Source organism: Sesamum indicum, linkage group LG12, assembly GCF_000512975.1.
Source record: "Sesamum indicum cultivar Zhongzhi No. 13 linkage group LG12, S_indicum_v1.0, whole genome shotgun sequence".
In the NCBI taxonomy this organism is placed as follows: Eukaryota; Viridiplantae; Streptophyta; class Magnoliopsida; order Lamiales; family Pedaliaceae; genus Sesamum; species Sesamum indicum.
The window spans coordinates 1559182-1583468 of record NC_026156.1 but is presented as its reverse complement, the minus strand read 5'-3'; the positions used below and the strand labels follow the sequence as shown (position 1 = coordinate 1583468).

General features: G+C 38.7%; 6 protein-coding genes across 7 annotated transcripts in view; 3 read left to right on the top strand and 3 right to left on the bottom strand.

Annotated features, from left to right (window-relative positions):
- The window catches only part of LOC105175163 (coiled-coil domain-containing protein 22), a 3445-nt gene extending 2585 nt beyond the window's left edge, over positions 1 to 860 (bottom strand). Inside the window, exons 1-2 of the mRNA XM_020698402.1 lie at positions 433 to 860; positions 4 to 198 (exon numbers count right to left, since the gene is read on the bottom strand). Of these exons, the coding sequence (XP_020554061.1) occupies positions 4 to 198; positions 433 to 702 (465 nt within the window). The 5' untranslated portion in view covers positions 703 to 860. The remainder of the gene's footprint in view (positions 1 to 3; positions 199 to 432) is intronic.
- Positions 1355 to 4443, top strand: LOC105174994 (ABC transporter G family member 26). Of its 2 annotated transcripts, none has more exons than XM_020698368.1 (9): positions 1355 to 1600; positions 1674 to 1963; positions 2050 to 2205; positions 2306 to 2489; positions 2671 to 2937; positions 3030 to 3314; positions 3398 to 3682; positions 3778 to 3885; positions 3990 to 4443. In XM_020698368.1, the coding sequence occupies exons 1-9, from the start codon at positions 1373 to 1375 to the stop codon at positions 4257 to 4259; spliced, it is 2073 nt and encodes a 690-aa protein (XP_020554027.1). In that variant the 5' UTR covers positions 1355 to 1372; the 3' UTR covers positions 4260 to 4443. The 2 variants fall into 2 exon arrangements, with proteins under 2 accessions (XP_020554027.1, XP_011095584.2); XM_011097282.2 differs by having other exon boundaries at positions 1356 to 1600; positions 2671 to 2949.
- Positions 4582 to 7862, top strand: LOC105174992. The gene is made up of 2 exons (XM_011097281.2): positions 4582 to 6970; positions 7555 to 7862. The coding sequence occupies exons 1-2, from the start codon at positions 5126 to 5128 to the stop codon at positions 7657 to 7659; spliced, it is 1950 nt and encodes a 649-aa protein (XP_011095583.1). The 5' UTR covers positions 4582 to 5125; the 3' UTR covers positions 7660 to 7862.
- LOC105174991 (protein CWC15 homolog A) lies at positions 8470 to 11697 on the bottom strand. The gene is made up of 7 exons (XM_011097280.2): positions 11346 to 11697; positions 10519 to 10610; positions 10339 to 10380; positions 10143 to 10230; positions 9599 to 9692; positions 9086 to 9186; positions 8470 to 8976 (listed from the first exon to the last, which is right to left on the bottom strand). The coding sequence occupies exons 1-7, from the start codon at positions 11474 to 11476 to the stop codon at positions 8853 to 8855; spliced, it is 672 nt and encodes a 223-aa protein (XP_011095582.1). The 5' UTR covers positions 11477 to 11697; the 3' UTR covers positions 8470 to 8852.
- On the top strand, positions 13452 to 16188 carry LOC105174990 (E3 ubiquitin-protein ligase At4g11680). Its single transcript, XM_011097279.2, has 3 exons — positions 13452 to 14434; positions 14520 to 14886; positions 15819 to 16188. The coding sequence occupies exons 1-3, from the start codon at positions 13929 to 13931 to the stop codon at positions 15963 to 15965; spliced, it is 1020 nt and encodes a 339-aa protein (XP_011095581.1). The 5' UTR covers positions 13452 to 13928; the 3' UTR covers positions 15966 to 16188.
- On the bottom strand, positions 17595 to 23344 carry LOC105174988. Its single transcript, XM_020698401.1, has 10 exons — positions 23078 to 23344; positions 22550 to 22639; positions 21912 to 22030; positions 20878 to 21590; positions 19285 to 20708; positions 18997 to 19076; positions 18810 to 18902; positions 18648 to 18721; positions 18285 to 18417; positions 17595 to 17840 (listed from the first exon to the last, which is right to left on the bottom strand). Exons 1-10 carry the CDS (start codon positions 23160 to 23162, stop codon positions 17757 to 17759), a joined length of 2895 nt encoding a protein of 964 aa, XP_020554060.1. The 5' UTR covers positions 23163 to 23344; the 3' UTR covers positions 17595 to 17756.

Below are 24287 nucleotides of genomic sequence, written 5' to 3'. Positions count from 1 at the left end.
AGTTAAGTCATCTTGAGGCTTCATATAATTGGATTCAAGTGCCTGAGTCTTCAATCTCAGATCTTGTAATCCTGTTAAAATCTGGTCATTTTGTACATTTTCTCCATCTCCTGAAGTTAGAGCTCCGGCCGATTCAGACAACTTTCCGACCAAGAACCTGACCAGCATGTACAAGTCCTCCTTGGATGGATAAAGAAACTGCCTAACCAACAGATATCATTTCATCAGAGATAATTACATATTAGGGGACAAACATGAAATCAAGTACACCGAATGCCTAAAACTGCAATCTTCCTCATCAGTTCGAAAAGTTGGACAAATCAATCGGAATATGAAATCCTTGAACTATATTCAAATTTCCTTGTAAACCAAAGATACTCCATTTCTTTAGAAAAAGAAAAACCGATGGAGAAGGCATGGAATTAACGGAACCTTGTGGAAACTCAGATCGGGGTTGAAGCCAAGGTTATTGAAGGCGGAGGCGAGGTCCGTACAGATTTTGACTCTATCAGGCATGGAATCCTCCGGTAAGGACGCGGGAAACGACGACGCATGGTGAGGGCCGTCAATCAAGCGGAGCGCGTGGGAACAAACGTAAAAGAGGGTGGGTGGAGTGAGGTTGTGGACGGAGGAAACACCAGCCGGAACCGGAACCCCCGAGTTCGCCAGCGAGTTCAACAGTATCTCCTCCGAAGCTTCCATGGCTTCCTTCAAGATCTCACTCGTCCATGACTCCCGGACGACGTCGTGCTCTGGTATTACCTAGTTTGTCTTTAATCACCAAAAAACCACCACGATTTCCGTGTCGTCGATATCCTCTAGCGCTTTTATAAAGTGAAGCGTTTTCTTTGTCTCTTTGTATCCATGAAGTAGTTACATTAAGTATTTATATTGATTTTGGATTAATTTTCTCGACATCAGATTTGCATTTTTCTTACAGAAACAGAAAGCAAAAAAGAAAAAATCTACTTCAGTTTCTCATCCTTTCAAGATTTCAAGAAATAATATTAAAAAGCCAAAAATCAATTGGTTGAATTGACATCACTTTCCTGAACAAACGAGAGTGTCCTCGGATCAAACCTAAGTTGTTCTTGACCCAGCACCATTGTACTTAAAGAAAAAGAAACAACATTGAAAGAAGAACAATGTTCAATGATGTTTAGTATATAAAATCTTGGAGAGAATTGTGAATCTATTGCAAAAGGTGTGTGGCAACTAGAAAACAAGTCATCTAACTCTCTGTAGTTGGACATAGAAAGCTTGCTGCCCAACAGACTTCATTCTTCCTCGCAGGACTTAATTTGGTATGTTATTGTTTGATCACTATATAACATATGTGAACTGCAAGGCCTACTTTAACCTTCACTCTTAGATGAATGACAATTCCAAGAAAATGGAATATGGGAGACAAGACGAGATCGAAGATCTGTCATTGTCCCCTCCCACCATGGGATCCATGCAGATTGCAGGTAGCAATGGCTTTGGCCACAATATTGAGTTCATGTCTCAAGCTTATCTGAGGAACAGGAGTTCAGAAATCGACATAGAGGAAGAGATACCTGCCACATCACAGGACCGGCCCCTCCCGATTTTTCTCAAGGCAAGTCCTCATTGTCTTGCTTTTATGGTTTGTGATTCTTGGTTCTGGACTTGAAGTTTTTGCTTTAGTGCAGTTTGCAGATGTGGAGTTTAAGGTGAAAGTTCGAAATTCCCCCTCTGTTAATCCTGTTAAGTCTGTCGTCTCCAAGGTGGCTGTGCAGTTGAACATTGAACAAGATAACTACAAGCAGATATTGAAAGGTATAACTGGAAGCACTGGCCCTGGTGAGACCCTAGCCCTTATGGGGCCTTCTGGAAGCGGAAAGACGACTTTATTAAAGATTCTTGGCGGTAGATTGCATGAAAATGTTAGAGGGACTGTAACGTACAATGATGTTTCATATAACGCAGCTCTCAAGAGAAGGTAAACTGGAAAAGATCAACGAAAGTTTCAAGTAAATCTCCTCCAATCGAAATCTATTCTGTTAAGCATTTGTTTCTGGTATACAGGATTGGTTTTGTGACACAAGATGATGTCCTCTTCCCACAATTGTCAGTGGAAGAAACCCTGGTTTTTGCAGCATTTTTAAGACTTCCAAGCGGAATGAGCCGACGCCAGAAGTATGAAAGAGTTGAGCTGATTGTTAAGGAATTAGGCCTTGAAAGGTTGGTTCAAATTGCTGAACTTTCTAGGAAAGATCAAACAGCATAAAATAACTCATGATGTTCTTGTAATGATTTACATTTGTATTTGACGACCGTATAGATGTCGTCATACAAGAATCGGTGGGGGATTCCTTAAAGGTATATCTGGGGGAGAAAGGAAAAGAACCAGCATAGGGCATGAAATTCTGGTGGATCCTTCACTTCTGTTGCTTGATGAACCAACTTCAGGGCTCGATTCCACTTCTGCTAATAGAATACTCCAAATACTTCAAGGTCTCGCAAAGGTACAGACTTTATGGTACAGAGAACAATTTTTACTGACTACATAACTTCTAGTTTTGAAACTGTCCCACTTCTAGTGGCTATTACAACGAGCAATATGACCACAAGTTTCTGAATATCTAATTTCTTGAAGTGTGGAACGGATAATTCTTCTAATGTGCTAACATTTTTATGATCAAATAGGTAGGAAGAACAGTTATTACAACTATCCATCAACCCTCAAGCCGAATGTTTCACATGTTCGATAAAGTTCTGCTAATATCGGAAGGGTACCCTATTTACTATGGAAAAGCTAGCGATTCAATGGAATACTTCTCAAGTTTAAGATTCGTCCCAGAGTTAGCAATGAATCCTGCAGAGTTCTTGCTGGATTTGGCAACAGGACAAGTGAACGACATCAGTGTTCCTGAGGAATTGTTTGAATCTCAAGAGACTGCTGAATTTGAAAAAGTTGTGATAAGAGTGAGCATAGTTTTCCTTACAACTTTCAGCAGTTTCACCCTTTACTGTTAAAAATCATATGTTATAAATTCTTTTCGCAGTATCTACAGCGTAAATACAAAGTCGAGTTGGAGCCAAAAGAAAAGGAAGAGAATCATCAGGCGCTAAAGGTGCCGGAACGTCTACAATTAGCTGTCCAAGTGAAGAAAGACTGGACGCTGAGTTGGTCGGAACAATTTACAATATTGTTCAAGCGAACATTTAAAGAGCGATGGAGAGATTACTTTGATCAGCTTCGTTTGATTCAGGCATTTGGCGTGGCTGTTCTCTTAGGCCTTCTCTGGTGGAAATCCAGCACTGCAACTGAAGCTCAACTTAGAGATCAGGTAAAACTACATTATCTCTTTGCTTAGTAACATCGTTCAACAACTGATCCAGTTATCTCAAGAACGGCCATCCTTACTTGCAGATTGGTTTGTTGTTCTACATCTGTATTTTCTGGACTTCTTCATCCATATTCGGAGCAGTTTATGTTTTCCCATTTGAGAAGATATTTTTAGTTAAAGAAAGAAAGGCAGACATGTACAGATTGAGTGTTTACTATGTATGCAGCACGTTGTCCGACATGGTGGCCCATTTATTGTATCCCACCTTCTTCATGTGCATTTTGTATTTCATGGCCGGCTTCAAGAGAACAGTGGAATGTTTCTTCTTGACCTTATCCGCAATACTCTTGGTTGCTGTAACTAGTCAAGTAAGTAGTATACTCTTACTCCCTAGTACGATCCGTTATTTTAATTGTTAATAACTTCAGACTTCTGATCAGTAGCTACAAAATTCTATGATCAGGGAGCAGGAGAACTGTTTGGAGCCGCCGTGATGAGCATTAAACGTGCCGGCATGATCGCTTCTCTTATACTAATGTTATTTCTTCTCACTGGTGGATACTATGTTCAGGTATCAACATCACTACAGCACATATCAAGAAACTCAAATAGAATCAATTGATTAATTTACAATGATTTATTAGTCTAACCACAGTTTGTACATACCTCTTGCAGCACATTCCGAAATTTATGCAGTGGCTGAAGTATGTGTCGTTTATGTACTACGGGTTCAGGCTGCTGGTGAAGGTGCAGTATTCAGGGGACCAGCTGTATGAGTGTGAAAGCAAGAGTGGTTGCCGGAGACTGCAAAGCTCGCCCTCGTTCGACACCGTGAATTTGGAGGGTGGACTTAGAGAAGTTTGGATTTTGTTAACCATGGCGGTGGCGTACCGGCTCTGTGCATACATTTGTCTACGCAGAAAAATCAACATCTACAATCTCTGAAGGAGAAGAGAATCTTGAAACAAGAGAATTCTGCAACATAGATGAAAAAGTACACTTAGTATGTACTCTATATGAGCTTAAGTTTCCAGGCAGGCACTTAGTATGTAACGTAGTACAAGAAACAGAATATGTTGTCTGAATGAGAACCATTGGAATAAATCCAAGAAGGGATTGTTTTTGGCCCTTTCATCTTTTATAATAAGATTTCTCTCGTCAGTTAGGTGGTGTTGTTCCAATGGGGAAGTAACAAAAATGGGCCGATGAGTCGGACCAATCCAGGCCCTCCTGGGATGTAACCCGATTCGTGCCGACAATTACTGCGCCGAAATGGTGGGGCACACGTTGGCAGATGAGAGAAAGGGCAATCTGGGCAGTGCGTGGAAAATATGACAACTCTAAATGAGTAATGATTGTATCCAGCAGAGACTGAGAGGGTCAACCAAGAAATTGAACTGAACACCTCATATGACTGACAGTGGAATAAACCCCAAACTCGCCAACCATTTACTTCTTTTCCAAACTTGTTATTCCTCCACATGAATCATATCTGTAATTCTACAGTCTTTTCTGAAATCTGAAACGGCGTCCCTTCCATATTGGGTTAAAACATAAAAAATAAACAGCGTCCCTTCTGTTTCAGTACCCTCTCTCTCTCTCTCTCTCTCTCTCTCTCTCTCACACACACACACACACAGTACAGAGAAGATAGAGAAAATCAAGACTTGTTTTTAGGAGACTTCAAGAGTGAAGAAAGAGAGGGTTTTTTTTTTTGGGATTTAGGAGAAAGAGAGGAGTTGACATCATTTCGGTCTGTCTTTCCTTCTCTTTCATTTTTTTTTTCCTTTTTTCCCAAGAAAAGCATTAGAATGGAGTTGGTGCCTTATGACTCCGGCTCCAAACCAGAATCAAACTGTTCCTCTCCACCGTGGCAAGACATGTTCCGATCCGCCTCCATCAGAAAACCAGAGACAAACCACGCGCCTTCGCCGGAGCCCCAACAGCCGGCACCCTCAACTACTGATGAGAATAGGGATTCCGTTTCCGGTGATCCTCAGGTACGCCTCGCTCTCTACATAACCATGGCGCACGCAGGGCTTGCCTTCACAATCTTTGTTCTCTATGGAGTTTGCAAACTCCTTGAAGATTTCTTGAGGCCCATATTGTGGGCTGTGCTCTGTTCAATCCCTTTGAGAGGTATTCAAGAGACCCTTGTCGGGTTTTGGTCGGAGCCACTGAAATTAGGCCTCACAGAGTCAACTTTGGCTGTCCCTGTGGCGATATTCAGAGTCTTTGTCGGAACTCTTGTTGAAATTAAAGAGGTGGTTCTGAGAGTTGCTCTTAGGAAGAAAAAGGATACTTCTTTGAGGAAGAAAAAGAGTGGGTTTTTCAAATTGTTGAGATGGCTTGTCTCTTTTTGGTTGTTTGTGATGGCTTATGAGCAGATTGGTAGCATGGGTTCCATTTCACTTCTTGCATTGGGGTTTATGTTTACAAGCAGTGGCGTGGAGTCAACTATGAGTAAAGTTAGTACCTTCAGGAGCAACAGTTTTCGCAGGCTTTCTGTGAGTGCATTTTTCACCAGGGCTATATTGAAAAGATTGAAGACTCTTGTAGCCATTGGGTTGATTGTTGCAATGATAGCTGGGTCGTTGGTCGGGACGATTTTCTTCTCATATAAGATCGGTTTGGAGGGAAAAGATGCAGTCATTGCACTTAAATCACATGTGGAAGAGAGTAATTATGCTGAGAAGATTGGGGTTAAGAAATGGATGGATGAAAATGATGTCCCTGGAATGGTGGATATGTATTCTACAAAGGTTTATGAAACCATGTTTGACCAGATTGACAGTTACGCATTGCAGTATAATATGACTGAATTTGTCACTGGGATCAAACATTTTGTGATAACCCCATCAGGGAACTCTTCTTCCAAGTCCACAGCTCTGATGAGCCCTTCCCCCTTTGCTGAGAAAATCTTGAGTCTGAAGAACAGAGTTAAGGAACGTGAATGGGGCCAAATATATACAGAAGTTGATGCGATTTTCAGGGAAGTGGTGATCAGTCGAGAGGATTTGGTGGAGAAGGCAAAAGGGTTTGCTTCACAAGGAATGAATGTGATGCAGAGTGTATTAGTAAGTAGTAAATCTGTTCTGGGTGGCAGTGCTAAACTAATGTTCTTGATTGGAAATTCTATTCTTTCTGGTGCTGCTGGCCTATTCAATTTTGTTTCACAGTCGATGGTTTTCTTTTGGGTTTTGTATTATCTAATCACATCAGAGTCTGGTGGAGTTACAGAACAGGTGATGTGCATGCTTCCCATTTCACGATCTGCAAGAACTCGGTGTGTTGAGGTGCTTGACAATGCCATTTCGGGGGTCCTGTTAGCAACTGTTGAGATTGCTTTCTTTCAGGGATGTATGACTTGGCTTCTCTTTAGACTATTCTCGATACACTTCTTGTACATGTCGACTGTGCTTGCATTTGTTAGTTCCTTGTTGCCTCTCTTTCCTCCATGGCTGTCGACAATTCCAGCAGCATTGCAATTAGTACTGGAGGGCAGATACATATTGGCTCTCAGCTTGTCCATTATCCATCTAGTGCTTATGGATTACGGAACTACAGAAATCCAAGAGGATATCCCTGGTTATAGTGCTTATCTTACAGGTCTCAGCATCATTGGTGGAATGACATTGTTCCCCTCAGCTCTGGAGGTAATTTCGACTTAGCAACCCTCCTCATCACCGTTCTTTAGTATTTTCTGCTCTACTGCGGAGTCACAGTCACCTTTGTTTTACCTCAATTTCCCATAGTTGTGTTCAATGCAGTTGCCTTTATGCATTCTACATGACAACTTATTGCGTGCCTTGCATCATAACCATAAAGCAACCAGGACAGTAGGACATAAGCTCCCTAAATGAAGGAATTTTTCCAGTTCTAAAAGTTCCTACGTAACTATTCGAGTCTCCTCAAGCATAAATTAATTGGTTCATGGAAAGTCTTACAACCAAAATTGTCAATGCGCTGATTGTGGAATGTTGGATGTGCATCTTGCCGAGGAGGCCTATCTTAAGTTCTACAGATGCCTACTGCATGAATCTATTGTGGGTTCATATGGCTACCCATCCCGGAGAATTTATAGCCTTGAGTTCTCTATTGGTCTAATTTTAGTTTAGTCCCTCTCTTGCCAGCTAAGGATAGTTGTTAGTGGATGAACCTGTACGTGTGGCTGAATAATCTTGTTTTGGCATCTAAGTGACTAAGTCTAGCTGCACAACTTATCCATCTAATTTTGCAGGGAGCAATCATGGGGCCGCTGATAACTACTGTAGTAATTGCTCTGAAGGATTTGTATGTGGAGTTCGTTCTGGAAGGACCCAAGGACAAGAACAAGACTGAATAGGAAAATGATGTCTTGGTGCCAAGTGAGGAAGACCCCATTGTTGAGCTTTTTGTGTGTTAAAGAATGGGGGAGACACCATTCTTGAACTGTTCTGAGTGTTCAGCTTCTGTAATTTTGCACGGGGTTTTACAACCCCATAGCTACATGTGAAATATAAATTTGTCATACCGTCAGTGAAGATCAAAACTGAAATTTTAGTGTAATTTGTTTGGCCCTCTCCTCGTAGTGGACACATCCAGCAATTCATATATTACGGACTCAAAATGATGATACCTAAAGTATGAATTTTGAATGTAAAGAGGCAATCTATATAATTATATATATATATATATATAGAAAAGTCAGAATCATGTTCATCATGCCAACGATCTCTATATATAAAATTATGCAATTTTTATATATAAAAATGGCGCAGAAGTGTAAGCAAACCTTGTTTTAGACACTCACATCTGAATTTCCTACCGAGTGAAGTTTACATCACCTTCCTGATGATAATAGCTTTAACGCAAAGTAAGAAGACTTCAACCATTATAAATATTGCACCAACTAAAACAAAAGAGAGCTTACATTAAGACCTCAAAGCCCACCATTTTGGGGTAAGTCCTTGGTAATCATCGGAGGAATGGATAACTTGAGCTTCAACCAACAATGGGACAATGACATCTTCTACATCTTTAATTCCACTCAAAAACCTTACTCCCACTGACCGCAAAGCAAGACCATGGTTGCGTCACAAGGATGGGCATGTGAAAAATGCAACAATCAAGTTTCTATTACAAATAGCAAATATTTAAGTGATGATGGAGTACCTTCAGCATAAGCAATGGGTATTTGAACTGTCTTTACCAATACATGGCATCAAGTTTTTGCACCAAGAAGCACCCAGCATACAATTCTGGCATTGACATTATATGGCCAAGACATTGTTCTATGCTATCCACCAGAGTCCAAATGAGAATGAATGGCCAGACAGCATTTAATATACAACGACTGGATTTCATAAGGTAATCAGAATTACTCGAGTAGACAAATACACATAGTAAAGAACAGAGCATTGCATGTGAACATATATTACACTCAGAAACATATGTTGCAATAACATGTCAATCGTCAACAAATTGAGACCAAGAGACAGGTTCATTGGCACGGTCCATGTTAGGCACAGGTCCCATCAGTAAAATGGTCACGAAATATTATTTCATGTATTTTTGGAGAAATTTCCTGTGGAAATCATTTCTGATGGTGTCATTGATAAAGCGCTTGGGAGTCTTTGTCTCGCCACGAGCTTGGTTCTTGAAAACCACATCATCATCCCACCTGAACAAATTGAAATTTAGAGAACAATTATAAGGACAATAAATAAAGAGGAATACACCCAATTTTTTTATTTTCTTATTTTTTGAAAAGGAGGAACAATTTATACAACCTTCTCTTCACACTAAAGGAAGTTGGATTGTTCAAGAGAGGATTTCCACGCAACAATTGCTCTTCTTTAGCTTTCAGCTCCTCTTCTTGCTTTTGTCGTTCCTACCAGAAGGATAACAGCTTGTTAATTTTTCATTGAAACCACAGTTTCACTGGATTGGTAGTTTGCACCAGAACAAGATTCATATGTAAATCAAACACGTCACATATGCAATGGAAAATAGGCACTTCACTGCCACGTCTTACTTGCAGACATAATGCACTAGAGAAAAACAATCACTGCATGTTACATACATCAGTTGACAAAGGCATTTGCATTTATTGATGCTGAGCCTAGATTAACCGAAGAAGTACAGAAGCAGGCAAGCAGTTGACCTAGACTGAACCTCTCAGGAAAACAATTCCATTAACAGCAAAAACAATTATCCATATGGCAAAGCACCATGAAACATCGAGAAAAATGATCTGGCAACAAATTAAAAAACACTATTAGAAACTTGATGGCACAGCTTACTTCTTGTTCTTTCTGCTCAGCTTTTTCTTTCCTTAAACGTTCAAGTTCGGCCAAGAGTGATTCTTCATCATCCTCATCATCCTCATCATCATCACTACAGTAAATAATTAGTGTTAGTTAAATCAGCCAATCACAATAAGAACAAGAAACTTCGGTGCAAACACAGAGGAGAATGTACAATAGGCAAGCATATAATATAAAATTTTGAGTTCAATAAACCATCTGATCTCAGTTTGCTAATGATTTGAGACAGCAACCCAAGCCAATCGGTTCTCCACCCAAGACGCACGAAGAAAAAGGTAAAGGTATATATCCTCTGTTCTATTTATTATTAAGACAAAACAAGGCAAAGAAAGTCAGGAAAATGACAAAAGAGAAAGTAAGAAATGAAAAAAGAGAACGAGAAATATCGGATTAAGTTTGCTGTCAGGAAATGAGCAATAAACTAAAGTACAAAAATATAACTCAAAATTAATGCAGCCAACACATGTGAGAAAAATATTTACATTCTCAACATAAAAAAGAAATATAGGAAACGACAAACCTATCATCATCACTCTGGGCATCCACATCAGCATCATCTGCATCTACACTTCGTGGAACAATACGGTCTTCAACATCTCTCCTGGACCCTGCAAATATAGTCACCTCGTAACTCGATTAAAAAAATAAGAAAAAACTCAAGCCTGAGTTTCTCCATTAAAGATACAACATTGACCAAACAATCCTGCATACTTTACCTTCTAAAAGAAGATGACCTCCTTTCCGACGATCTCTATCTTCTGCATAACATGAAAAGTGTCATATTAACGACTGAAACTCTGAACCAATCACTTAAAGAGGGCAACCACAATACTCAAATTTATTTGAATGCGTATATTGGAACTATATGATTTGCATGGGAATGGAATACCACTAACCCTTTGATGAGAAATGCCTCCTCTCCCGATCTTCCAGTTCATCTCGTAGATTTCTTCTTTGCAGCTCCTCTTGGGTGTCTTGCCCTTCCTTTCTGGGGCAATGTATCAAGATAAAAACATAAGAGTCTTGAAACTACAATGGTAAATGGAGAGAGAAATGGAAGATGTTTTCCAAGAAACAAGGGCATAACATTCATAGCTAATATTATGCCACATCCAAATGAGTCCACAAACAAAAAATTGTCTTAAGAAATGCACACACACATATAGAACATTAACTTAGTACACACACAAAAGAAATTCGGATATCAATAATACTTCTTATCCATCCAGGAAACTGGCGAGTAAAAGTTTATCATACTAAGAGTCACTGCTACCTAAAATTTCCCCTTCAATGTTCAAGTTCTTGCATTGTCTCCAGTAAGAACAGATGAGACCAAAAACAGGGGTGACTTATACACAAGTAGTTTTCAAGCATATTTCTCAAAGGCAGCTAAGGTAACAAGAAAGAAATGAGAATATTTTGCAGCCAACAAATAGCGAGTGATTTCAGGTCGTCCATTCTCTTTTCATTCAAAGGCTCCAGCAAGTACATACAAAGAGGGGGCGAAAGAGAACATGATGAAGCTGAACCAAACGTAATATAACTATAAAAGCTTATGATACCATTTATTCAGTAGCGCAGTTAAATAGACAGCAAAAAAAACAAACAGGAAACATTACTCCACAAACATACCATGAAACGGACTAAACTAAATATTACCTTAAGCCACCAAAAAAACAAAAAAAGAAAGAAATTCTAGTGAAGGTGACGGGGGGTATCAAACCTGGGTTTTAGGGTAGTATGAGAAGCTATGTCCCTCGACGAATACTTTTGAGATGGACCGAAGATACGAGTTCCGCCTTGTTCGTTCCCACCTTTCGCCGGTGCCCACGTAGGTCTCGCTGCCGTCGTCATGCCGGAACCCTAGGTTAATCAAAATTCAAGCTGTTGGTCAAGAAACAAGATCTGAAGAGTTGATGCGCCTCTTTGCACGTAGGCAGATGAGAAATCGAAATTCTAGAACGTTGAAGGATTTGATTTTGATTTTCTCTTCCGAGATAAAGATCGAGACGCTCAGAGGACAAGCCTGCCGAAAGGAAAAACGTCGTCGTCCGATGAAGTGGACTGGACAGTAATAATAAGTGGGCTCTCACAAGCGCCGCCCTGTATGACCCAAGCTCAAATTAAAGATTTCACGAATTGATTTACAACCACACTCCAAATTTTTCATAATTATAAATATTTTTTTATTTTTTAAATTATAAACATCTCTCAAAATTAATAAATATTTATAAATATTATAATCCACTCTAAGTGTATTTATTAAATAATAATTAATTTTTTAATATATTTATAATTTTTCAAATAACGAGAATATTTATAATTATAAAAAATCTCATATAAATCCTTTGTAATTTACTCATATTAATTTGAATTGCGACTTGGTCTACCTTGCTAGAGCCTCAAACCCACACTTATACTTTAGGTCACGCAAGAATATAACTTCAATCCTAGATTCTGCATTCTCAAAACATAATCGGTGATACATTAAATAGGCTCTAATTATAATTTTCTCTGATCTTTAAATCCTTAAAAGCCGGTATGAGATTCAAATAGTTAATCCACACTCGTACTTACTTACATGACATCTTGATTGGTGGACTATTTATATCAATATTCACTTGGGTTTGTTACATCAAAGTGTCGTATTTCATTATTAGACATATTGTACGACCAAATAAAGTGATGACATCATTAGGTCGAGTAGAATTGAGCTTAGGTCGAATCAATCCCGACTAGAACGAACATTGGCTTGGAGACCTTGATATGCTAGGTCACTTTGAGTTATAACAGAGGGTATTTCTATAATTTTATATATATGATGTGGAGTACATGTCAAAATATATTTTTTATTTTTATTCGAACAACTAAAGTAGAGAAAACCCGTCACTAAACTCATAATACTTCTTTTAATAAAAAAAATATTTGTGTCAACTCAATCAAATTTAGGACAATCTAACGATTTGAGCACAAATTTTTTTACAATAGGTTTTATATTCAAATTTAAATGTGTGCATAAGTGTGTTGGGAGTGTGCTAAAAGAAGAAGAAGGGAAAAAACAATTGTACAAATTAAATGTGTCCTGTTCTGAAATGACCCTATTTTTGCTTCTCTTCCAATCAATCAATTACCCCAAGTTTGGACTATAACACCACACCTGAAAACAACATTGATTTTTTAATGTTAGAACAATGGGTAAAATTAAATAAATGATCCCTGTCCCTGTGATATGTTGAAATTGCAAAAGGAGTTTCTATGTTTAAAACATAGTCAAGAAATTATAGATTCAAGAATTTTTTTTTTTAAAGGATTATTTTTATTATAGTTTTAATCTATGATCTATTTACATAAATTACCCATATCTGTTGCATAATTATAAAAATCACTCATTACGGTAAAAGTATGATAATTTGTATAGTGATGTTGATAGTTCGGAAAGTGTATGAGTAATTTTTCAAAATAAGAGTAATTTATATAAATAATATTAACATTTTTAATAAAAATATGTATAATTTTATAAAAAATATAGAGATAAGTATAAACAAGGCAACGTATCCTTAAAAGACTTGTATTATTTAGGATAAATGTTCAAAATCCAATCTGCCACCCCAGAAATGTCTGACCATTTAAAGGCTTCCACATCGTCATTCATGGGCCTGACGGCGAGTAGAGGGACCGGACGATGGACCTAGAGCTCTTGCTGGTTACATTTATCGGGCGACATCTGTACCCGCCGGAGCCGGAATTCAAAATACATATATAAAATATTCCTAGCAGTCAAACAACTAATTCCGTATAAGGAACTAATCAAGATTGCTGCCCGAATCAAATTCAGATCAACTCAAACGTTAACATCAAATATCTGAGGGTTTTATATTCAATGTAATCCAGTTGAGGTTTATGTGTTCTTGAAGAACCCTTAGGCGGTAGCTTTCTGCCTCAACTTGCTTAGTTGTTAAACAATACAACTATGGAAGTTAGGCCAACTGTTGTGTAGTTATTTTCCCAACTCACTTGGAATGAAAGCAAAACCGTTGGGTTCTTGGTCGCCATCTCACTCCAAATTTCACCTTCCACACTTTTGTTAATTGAAACACTTCACCTTAATTCTGTTGTAATCTCATCCTCAGACCTTTTCATTCCCCAACTCAAACCCGTTTCTTATATTTGTTTTTCCCTAGGCTGTAAGAGTCTTGATTTTCAGATAAATATAGCTCAGGAAATCTTGATTGCAATCTGTTTGTGTTGTGGGCTCTGAGGGATTTCCGTTTAGCCTGGGCGGCAATATAGGAGATTGGTGGTTTCGATGAATACAAGATATTTCTTTCAACCGGATTCACTATGCAGTTCCGGGAGTGCAGTTTCTGTTTCATCAATTTTTCCGGCAGCAGTAGAAGAGAGGATTGCTCTGAGTTCGCCGGCTAGGTCGTCTCGGACTTCTCCTCCTTTCTTGATAAGATTAGCAATGAAAATATCAAGATCAAGGTGGTATAGTTTCTTGAGAAGAGTTTTTCATTACCAGAATGGGTCCGGGTCCGACCTTGGACCCAACCCATTTGATTCCAAGAACTGGATGTTGATGGAATTCATAGCTTTGACAGTTCAAATCAGTGTCACAGCATATACTCTGATCATCTCTAAAGGGGAGAGGCCGGTTTGGCCCATGAGGATATGGGTTGCAGGTTATGCTTTCGGTTGTTTCCTCAATCTTGTGCTACTGTACTGGCGCTATCGTCTTGTTTATCTTACTCGAGGGGATAATGATCTGAGTGGCTCTGATATTGAACAGCAGAGAAGCCACAGAGAGTCGAGGTAAAAGCTACAGCAATCATATACTTATTTGATCTCTCAAGATTAGTACTGATGTCGCTTTTGTGTGTTCTGATTCCATGATCAGAGACTTGCAGTATATGCAGAAATGCAAGACGTCGCTTGAGCTGCTGTTTGCAATATGGTTTGTGATGGGCAACGTGTGGGTGTTTGATTCACGTTTTGCTTCATACCATCGTGCTCCTAAACTCCATGTCCTCTGCATCTCCCTGTTGGCCTGGAATGCTGTGAGCTACTCGTTTCCGTTTATACTGTTTGTGTTGCTCTGCTGTTGTGTGCCAATGCTTAGCAGCCTCCTAGGCTACAACATGAATACGGCGTCCCTCCAACGAGGAGCAACTGAGGAGCAGCTCGCCAGTCTGCCAAGCTGGAAGTACAAGGATGCTGGAAGCATTTCAGAGCTTGGAAATTCAACAAAAAACCATGAGGTTCAGGTATGTCACACTCTTCTCTCATGGACATTTATTATTATTATTATTATTATTTTCCTTGATTTTTCTTGCACGATGTTATGATAAAAGTAGTTATAATTGTTCGGTCACATGTGGCCCAGAATGCATGAGCATGACGTAATTTTTTCTAGTTCATGTTTCTTTGTTAAATTATATATTTAGGAATCATGAACTGTTGGATCATGTTCAAAAGCACTAAGAGAGCTCCACTCCAAGGTGCATCAGTGGGTCAAGCCAACCTTGGATCGACACAATCTAGCCCAAAAAAACTCAATCTAGGCTTGGCCCATACTATATATGGTCGTTTTTACGGTAGTTTTGGGCCTTTAAATGACTTCAATTAGATCCATTTTAAACCCAAACTCAACCTATGGACCGCCCGGTTGAAGCTTTGGTGAAGCCCGAATGTGCATGTTTTTTTTTTTTTTAATAAAATTGAGGTTGGTTCTAAATAATTACTTAAATTTTAAGCTGTATAATGGAATAAATAAATAATAAATTAAATCAGACAAAAATTTATAACTATAATAGGCAATAGTTAAAACTATATAATAAACTTAAATAATAATCTTGACTAACAAATTTACAATAATAAACTTATATGATAATAAATTACAAAGGAACTTAAAATAAACTTAAGATTATTAATGAATTAAAGTCTTAAAAAATTACTAAAATAAAGAACTTAAAAATAAAATAAATATAAAAGAAATGGTTCAACATACCTGGCCCAAGTGGTCCTGTGCCATTGAGTCGGGTTGGATTGGTCCTGATTCCAAGTGAATCTAGCCCAAATAAACTCATATTATTTTATTGATTTAATTCGGTCCTACCCAGCCGTCTTGAGCTCCACTCCACTTATATTCTTGATAAGGAATAAAGGGCTAATGAAATTTGTGTTTGTTCTTGGACAGGAATGTTGTATCTGTTTGGCCAAGTACAGGGAGAAGGAAGAAATCAGGCAGTTGCCATGTACTCATATATTTCACATGAAGTGTGTGGACCAGTGGCTCAAGATTATCTCTTGTTGTCCTCTTTGCAAACAAGGGATAGAGAAATGAAAAGACAACATCAACCCGAAAACAAACCTCCTACAATTTAGGTTTTACATTATTTTTCCCTTTCCTGGATTTAAGGAAAAGAGGGCATCAATGTTGTTTATAAATCATAAGTCGTGCAAATTTACATAGTTGCTAGAGTGAGTGGAATCCCTGTACAACATTTTGAGGCTAAACCACTCAGAGAGTGGGGTATTGGACATATTTTCATCGTTTTAGCGGCTAATACGCTGTTGAAGATTAACCAGAAAAAAAAAAAAACCAACTCTTGAACATATTATTAATCACTCCTCTACAATAAACTAATCATACGACTGGATTAGGTTTGATCTCACCTAAATCAAACTGTTAGGATTAGTATAATGACATGGACAAAAACCTAATCAATGATAATCATTGGTGGCCACAAATTGCAACCCACCTCACAAATGATAACCCAAAATTTCTGAAATTAGCCTATAAATGATGTCTTCCTCGTGTTTACAGCTTATTCTCGGGGTTTTAACTTCATCCTTTCCTAACTTCAGAATCTAAAGAAAGAAGTTAGGAAAATCCAATCTCCGCCGACCAACACTGTCGAGGTGATATATACAGTGGCAGAAAATTTGGTTGAGAAGCCGAATTTTCTGCCATTGTGATCGTGTGAAAGTTTTCAGGAACAGGTCGGAGGAGATGGAGTCGAAGGATAAGCTTCGGAAATTCTCAGGTACGAGTCTAGACATAGGGGAAATAAAGAAGCAACCTAGCGGTGTTAGCAATGTACCGGCGTCGCCGGGGCAAGGCGGTGCGAGAAAACAACCACCGTCGACACCGGTTCACTGCCTTTGCTCGCCCACCACACACGCCGGATCTTTCCGCTGCCGCCACCATAGAAATGTTAGCTCTGGTTAGATACATGAGGAATGGATCCAGTCGCCTTTCTCCGTATGAGGTGAATCAGCGTGTTAACGTGGAGCTGGAGCGGACATGCGAAAATATTTTGTTCGTGATTTTGTTTTTCTTTCTGAATAAATACAATTTATGTACCTATACATACACTATATAATTGAAGAGTGGCGAGTATTGGTGTCATAGTCTCACATTATTACAAGTTATCTTTTTCTCATGTATTGTTTTATCTCTTCAACGTGGTATCGTTGTTTCTTTTATTACTCAAATATTTATAATAATTACTCAAAAGAAGTTTGAGATCACAAACCACTGCCACTTTGAATTGAAGAAAAATATCAAAGCATTATATTCCATATCAATTTCAATTGGCGGGGAGATGATGCAACGGCACTGGGAACATTTTTCTCCTTCGTGTTGGGAATCAATACGTCTATCTCTGCTACTTTTAGACATCAGTGCATAAAATAGTTTGCTCTAATTACGTTTTCAATTCAACGCTAGAACAATTTACTTCTCCATGAGAAGATAAATTATAGGAAGGCACGCTGAACTCAACTCCTTCCTTTAAGCCATTTTGTATAACATAGTGAACATCTTTGTTCATAACACCATAAATTTATTACTATGATTTATTTCTTAATTTCTGCTGAGGTCTGCTTCATTTGCTTAACATATTTTCATATTTATTCTTCTCTTCTGTTCTTCGGGCGTTTTATGATTCAAAATTTGATAGCGCATGGCTGATAGCTCAGGGAGTTGGGGAAAAACCCCATCCAAGACGGAACGAAACTTCAAAAGTGGGATGTTGCTGTTTCAATAGACCTCAACTGAGGAATTTTAGTTTACAAAACATTAGAATAGAGAAAAAAGCAAAATCGAGGAATTTCAGAAATATATCTCCTGCTAGTCTGTCGGTCTTGACCATGTTGTTTCTGATGTCCACACATTTCCATAATAGACTTGCTTTGAAGATTCATCCCAGTAAACCTGACACCAACAATGAGAGTGAGGGAATGAGTACAACTTGGTAAGGAATATGATTTCACTTTTTATACTTCGGATAATCACTTCGCTTGGGACGCCATTTCACGAATATTGAGCAAGTTAGAGTGGTTAAGTTCTCAGCTTAGTTTTGAGATGGATAAAATTGTGCGGACATACATTTCGCAGTTAAATTAAAGGGCAGAAAGTAATTAGCTGCATATCATGTCTATGGTGCAGTGTGTGCATGTCTTATTATTGTGTGTTGAAATGCATATTTACATGCGAAAATCATGGGTTAATCTTGGATTGGAAAAGTTAGATGAAGTTAAAAATTGGATCAAGGTTGTTTTGTCCAAGAATGGCGAAAGTTTTAAAAAACAAGCATATACCCAAACTTTGGAGAACTCCAACCCAAAAATAGTGGCAGTCATAGGGCCAGAAAAGTACCTGCCATCCAGATGGGAGACCCTTAGAGAGTTCCTCGAGATCAGGTTGCTGGTTTCCATCTGCAGCAGCATCTGATGAACTTTGTTCAGCCTCTTTCATCTTTTCAGCTCTCTTGCGCTTCACTCGTTCTCGCCTGCATGACAATGGACCAGTCACAAAAAATACTAGGGGTAATTGACCATGAGAAGAAGGGAACACGGGATCCAGCCCACATTTATGTGTACTATAGAAGACAAGGTCAACGATTTCCCAGGTGTCTATACACAAACATATAGACAATGAAATTGCATTCCCTAAAGCTTTTTAAAAGCAGTTCAAGGCACCAAATACTAGATCTAAAGCCAGAAAGCCCAGGATAAATACCAATCACCACCCAATGGTTGAAAATTAGCATTATCTTTGGCCTCGCCACTGGCAATTTGTTGTGCTCGCCATTCCTGCAATTGGAAGTATGTTAGAGACACAAGAAGGCAAGTAAAAAACATGAAAAAAAAAAAAAGAAGAAGAAAATTCCCAAAGTTGTACCTCTATTTCCCTTTGTCGTTTCTTTTCCAAGATTTCATACGCATCTTCAGGTTCTTCTTCCTCTTCATGCAACTCCTCTTTTGCAGCTTTCCACTGGTGAAGAAGTACAAGCATTCAACAACAAAAACGAAGTCAGACTTAAGAAAACGAAATATGTATCGTATCAGAAAGATGGATAGACTACAACCTTGTCCACCAAGCTGGACACTTTCTTATTAGATCTCAAAGTGGATACCACTGCAACAGTCCGTTTTTTCCCACGTGGAACTGTGAAAATGGGGAAAGAATAAATGAGGCCACAAATCAGATATTTGAAAGTTGCAACCAATAGAAATTGAAATTCAGATAAAAAAAAAAAAAAAAGGAAGGGGAAATGAAATTCAGATTCAGTTCATTTCTCAATGCAGAATAATGAACAAACATTCGCAGAAAACGATTGGATTTGTACTCAATATTAAGATGTGTCAAGTAGTACAACTTGCATTGTCAAGAATAAAGGTGGTCTTAAACGTTACCCTTAGGCTGAGCCTTAGAAGTCGCGGCAGCAGCAGCAGCGCTGCCGCAGCAGAAACAGAAGTTGTGGTGTCAGATGTTGATGAAACGGAACCACCATCTGTCAATGAAGAAGTTGCCGGAGCTCCAATAGAGGGTTGTGCGTCATGGACCTCTGAAGGGGCCAAAGTTGCATTGCCAGGGTTAGCATCAATAGCACTATTCTTTAGTAACAGATTGGCACCAGCTCCTGTAAGGGAAACCAAGGATCCTGCTGTACCAGAGTCAAGAATTTCAGGAATGGGTTCACTATGTATACGTGAAGACTGGACTGCGCCACTAATTAATGAAACAGGATTCAAGGATTCATTTTGAAGGCCAAAATAAGCTGTTGACTCAACAGGGTTGACTACCAAAGGAGCAACAGCATATAAATTTGGAGCTGCTTCGTAGTAATGTGGTACATGTGCAACGGCCACTTGACCTCCCTCGGGATGCGTATAGAGAGTAGTGCCAGGGATCTCAAGGTTTGGTTGTCCATAATACTCAAGACTAGATCCAGGATATGATAGAGTGTACTGTGCAGAATATGGAAAAGGATGAACTGGTTGAACTGATCCCAAATGAGAAGATGGAGGATATGAGGTTTCTGGAGGCTCATCTGGTGGAGGGGGAGGAAAAGGTTCATCATCAGGTGGTGGTGGAGGAAAGGGTTCATTGTCAGGCGGTGGGGGAGGAATCCACTCTTCAACAGGAGGAACAGCAAATACTTGCCCTGGCACTTTGGATTCCTGATGTGAAAGTTTATCGTGCGGATCTGACAGCTCAGTTGAGACATGATAATGAGCACCCGATGCACTTTCATGAGGTGACTTGATGGAAGGCTCATCTTCAACTTCCATGTCCACATCCATGTCTACATCTTCACCAGAATGGAGGGCAGGTCTGGGAGTTACTTCACTTTCCTTTTCAGTTTCAATCATGTCACTTTTCCCACCCACATTATTGACAGGATAGGTGCTGGAATATGGCTTAAAGGGTACATGTCCCATGGCAGCAGCACTATCACTATGAGCCTCAAAATTTGACTTCTTATCCCTGTACGCAGCATCAGATTCCAGACCAGCAACCGATACATTCTTCTCCCTTGAATCAGTTTCAGTGCCATCACCAATGTCTTCACTTGATTCCAGTGTAGCTTCAAGCACACTGAGGGAGGTAGAACTATGGCATTTAATGACACCATCTATGACAGCTTCAAGTCGCTTCAGCTGGTATTCGGAGTGGAGCCAAAAGGGAAGCAGAGATGATCCATGAGATGCTAACGCCTTGATGTCAGCGAGTCTCGTTTGAATTTCCCATGTGCACTTCAATTTAACATCTTGACCTTCCGGATTGCAATTCAAACTGAATTGTTGAGAAGAGAAAGGATCATTGACAAGAAGGGGGGGGGGGGGGGGGTGGCGGCTAAGAAAAGCATATCATATATAAAAAACAATAAATTGCTTATGCTTCTAGAAATGCCATCACCAAAATTAAAAAATTGAAGAAAAGGAAGTGGAAGCATGACCGGTACCCTTTCAAAGAGTTCAATGTCTCTAACAGGCTCTCACAGCACTTTATCAGCTGGGAAGAAAGATCGGCACCAATTCCATTTTCTACAGAATGGCTAATAAGCAAAGGAGTCTCGTCACTTTGGTTTGCATCTCTATTGCCTTCCACATCATCAACAGAATCACCTTTAAAACCTTCATTAGATCCATCTATTTTTGTTCCATGATCAATGCTCTCATTGCTTTGGCAATTGACCTTGGAATCAAGATTAAGTTTCCTAGTATCATCTTCTTCCATGTCCAAAGTCACACTAGATCTTTGTGCCCCTATGAGAGCTTTCATTTTACCTTCATTATCATCACTGATTTTCTCTTCAGGTGTTGTAACAGTTTCCTGAGACAAAACATCAGGTACTTCCCATGAAGTTTCACCTGTCACTGTATTCCAATAATAATATTGATTACTCTCTTCATGCAACACCATCTTCCAACCTGAACTCACATCCCCAACAAGGTGCACATCGGGTGCAGCAGGACATGCAGCTTCTTCCATTTTATTTGTTTGCGTCAGCAAATCATCAGAGTCAATCTCTGCAATGCTCCCTTTCTCGAGTTTATGCAAAGGATCCTGGGAACTGTCATTCATCATAGGTTGATCATCCACCTTCTGGGTGGTTGGCTCTTTTTCATTATTATTTTCACTATCTTCAGTTTCCTTCCCTGCAGCAGAATTTGCCTGAGAAGGCAAGACATTAAAACAAATTTAGTGCAGGAAAGGAGAAAGATCCATGATAGTCAGATCGACATCATGTAACTGGAGAATGTGGAAAACCCAAATGACCAAAAACTAAGAAATCTCCTGATCCAAAAGCTCATCCAAATGTAAAATACACTATTCTGATACAAACAAAAAGCTGGTCAAAAAGTACAATTTTTAATTTCGGATAACTGCTCAGGGGAAAAAATTTTGTTCTTCCAGAAAAATATCGCAATGGCAGTTGAGCTCCAAATCTGCCTAACAAAAGTAAACAACACAGTATATTTTTTGTACAATCACCTCTTCATCAATGTCGTTAGATGTGTCCTCAGCAACAGCATGATTATGTTCTTCATTTGAACCCTCATCCAACTCTTCATCACTGTACTGCTCAAGCAGCAGGAGAGGATTCTGCTGACCTGCAGACGGTTTACTATGTCAAACACCTCAAAAATCTGAATTTAACTGCTTGCATGTCAAGTTCTTGATAACCAGACACAAAGATGCAGTTCAATGTCTAGGACAATTCAAAAGAAATGGTCACTAGAATAACATTATAACTAATTGGACATAAAAGTCAAAGGTTTAGAACATTCAGCAAGACCATCACACCTGTAGCAGAAATTTCGAACCATCAGTACCACCAAAAGGAAATAAAGTCAAAGACATACGAACCAATTGGGCAAAATTCCGAGCAATCTCCAAACCGCCTTTGATGCCGCCAATAAGGGCAAGACAAGTCCAAAGTTTACACAATAATGCACTGTGGCAGGGGGCAGTTGTAGCCTGATAACCATTTGAGTCTGAAAACAAAATTTTCTGGGGTGCAAATAACATGTCTTGTACAAAAAAACCCAATAATTTCCACCAATATTATGCGGTCACATCATGTCTTCTCTACAAAGAGCAGTCCTTTGAAGAAAACTGACGGAACCCACCTGAAGATGTTGGTGAACTGGGCAACTCAGCATGAGTTTTGGCACCGTCCCCTCCTACTTCTTCCTGGGCAGAGGAGCCACCCAAATCTCCTATGAAAGGTTAGGACCAAACAAGAAGTAAGTAATACAAACAAACATGAACATTCCCTATAAATACTGAAAAACTAGTAATCAAAAGAACAATTATTCTAATCTGCGAACCTAAACCAAAATATTCAGAATGAGACCAATTAGAATTTTTTTTCTTCTAACAGTCCCATAATTAGCATAAAACCAGCAAAACATTGAGAATAAAATCAGATACCGTCTGTTCTCTGATTCAAGCATGGAAAGAAATAATTAAAGCATATCACGTGATCCACTCTAGAGTTCTGGGGTAGCACGAAAGAAAGAAAAAAAACAATTCCCGCCATATTTTATCTATACCTTAATCCCGCATGCTAAGTTCCACAAAGTTCTAAACCCTGACGCTCTCAAAATTCCTATGTTACTAATCTAATAATCTGAAAACACCATACTTGAACGTACCAGAGGGTTCCGCGAACAGATCAAGTTTAACTCTACGACCAGCGGCGCTTATGGCGGCGAGCCTACGCTCCTTTCGCCTCCCCATCGGAATATTAATTTGACAAAAACTCGGAATCTACCAGCAAATTGATTTACCAAAAGACGAATAGAACAACAAAGATTGAGTAAAGGACTGAAAATTTTATTTATTTATCTTTGGTACGAACTGATAAATCGAAGTATTTGATGATTCGTACGAAGCCCTAGAACAACTAGCGTCGAACAAAACCGCCTAATTGAATTTCAGCAGTTGCCCTTCTTGAAATTGTCTCGTTCATTAGCATTGGGCTAAATGGGCCTACATGAGATGAGGCCCATCTCTCTGTCCCGCCGTATCAGATAAAGCAACCCATTTAACCACTATTAATTGCTTAATATCCTGTAATTGGTAAATTAATTTCATTTTTTTATTTTTAAAAAATTCATAATGTTTCCAAATAAAGTTATTTCCAACAATAAAATATCTTAAGGTGTTTTAAAAAATATATAAATTAAAAAAAAAGAGAGAGAACCTACAAAATGTAAATAAAATAAAAATAGAAAAAAATACATTTTTATTCAAATGACAATGAATAAATCACATTTTGAAAATAATTAATTAATTCAATATTAATAATTCAACCATGATTTAAAAAAAAAAAAAAAGAAAGAATAGTTATATTTACACCACCTGACCTTTGGTTTAATTACTCAAATTATCCATATTGTTTGTATAATTATATAAACCACCCATGTGAGTGTTTTCCAGCCAAAAAACGGCTTGAAAGTTGAAAGTGTAAAATATCATTAATGCCCCTACAGGTAAAGCTTTTGAGAAGAGCAATAAAATAAGATGAAAATGCTTTTGTTGTGTGATAGATTTGTTCTTATGGGGTGTTTTTGGTGAACGCCAAACTTTACAAGAGGGCGTTAGAGTAATATTACAAGAAAGAGCAATGTGTTCATATTATATAAAATTAATAATTATCTAATAAATAATTTTTCGTGGTCTATTATAAGAAGGTATTTGCTAGACAATTATTATACATTAACTTCAGGATGTATTTATAACTTTTCAAACAAAAATGAAAATTTTCAAACAACGCCAGTGAAAATGTGGCCCTCAAGAGACTGGAGGCTACCGTGAAGGAGATAGAGGACATGAATCCTGCAACTCAAGCGGAGATGGCTG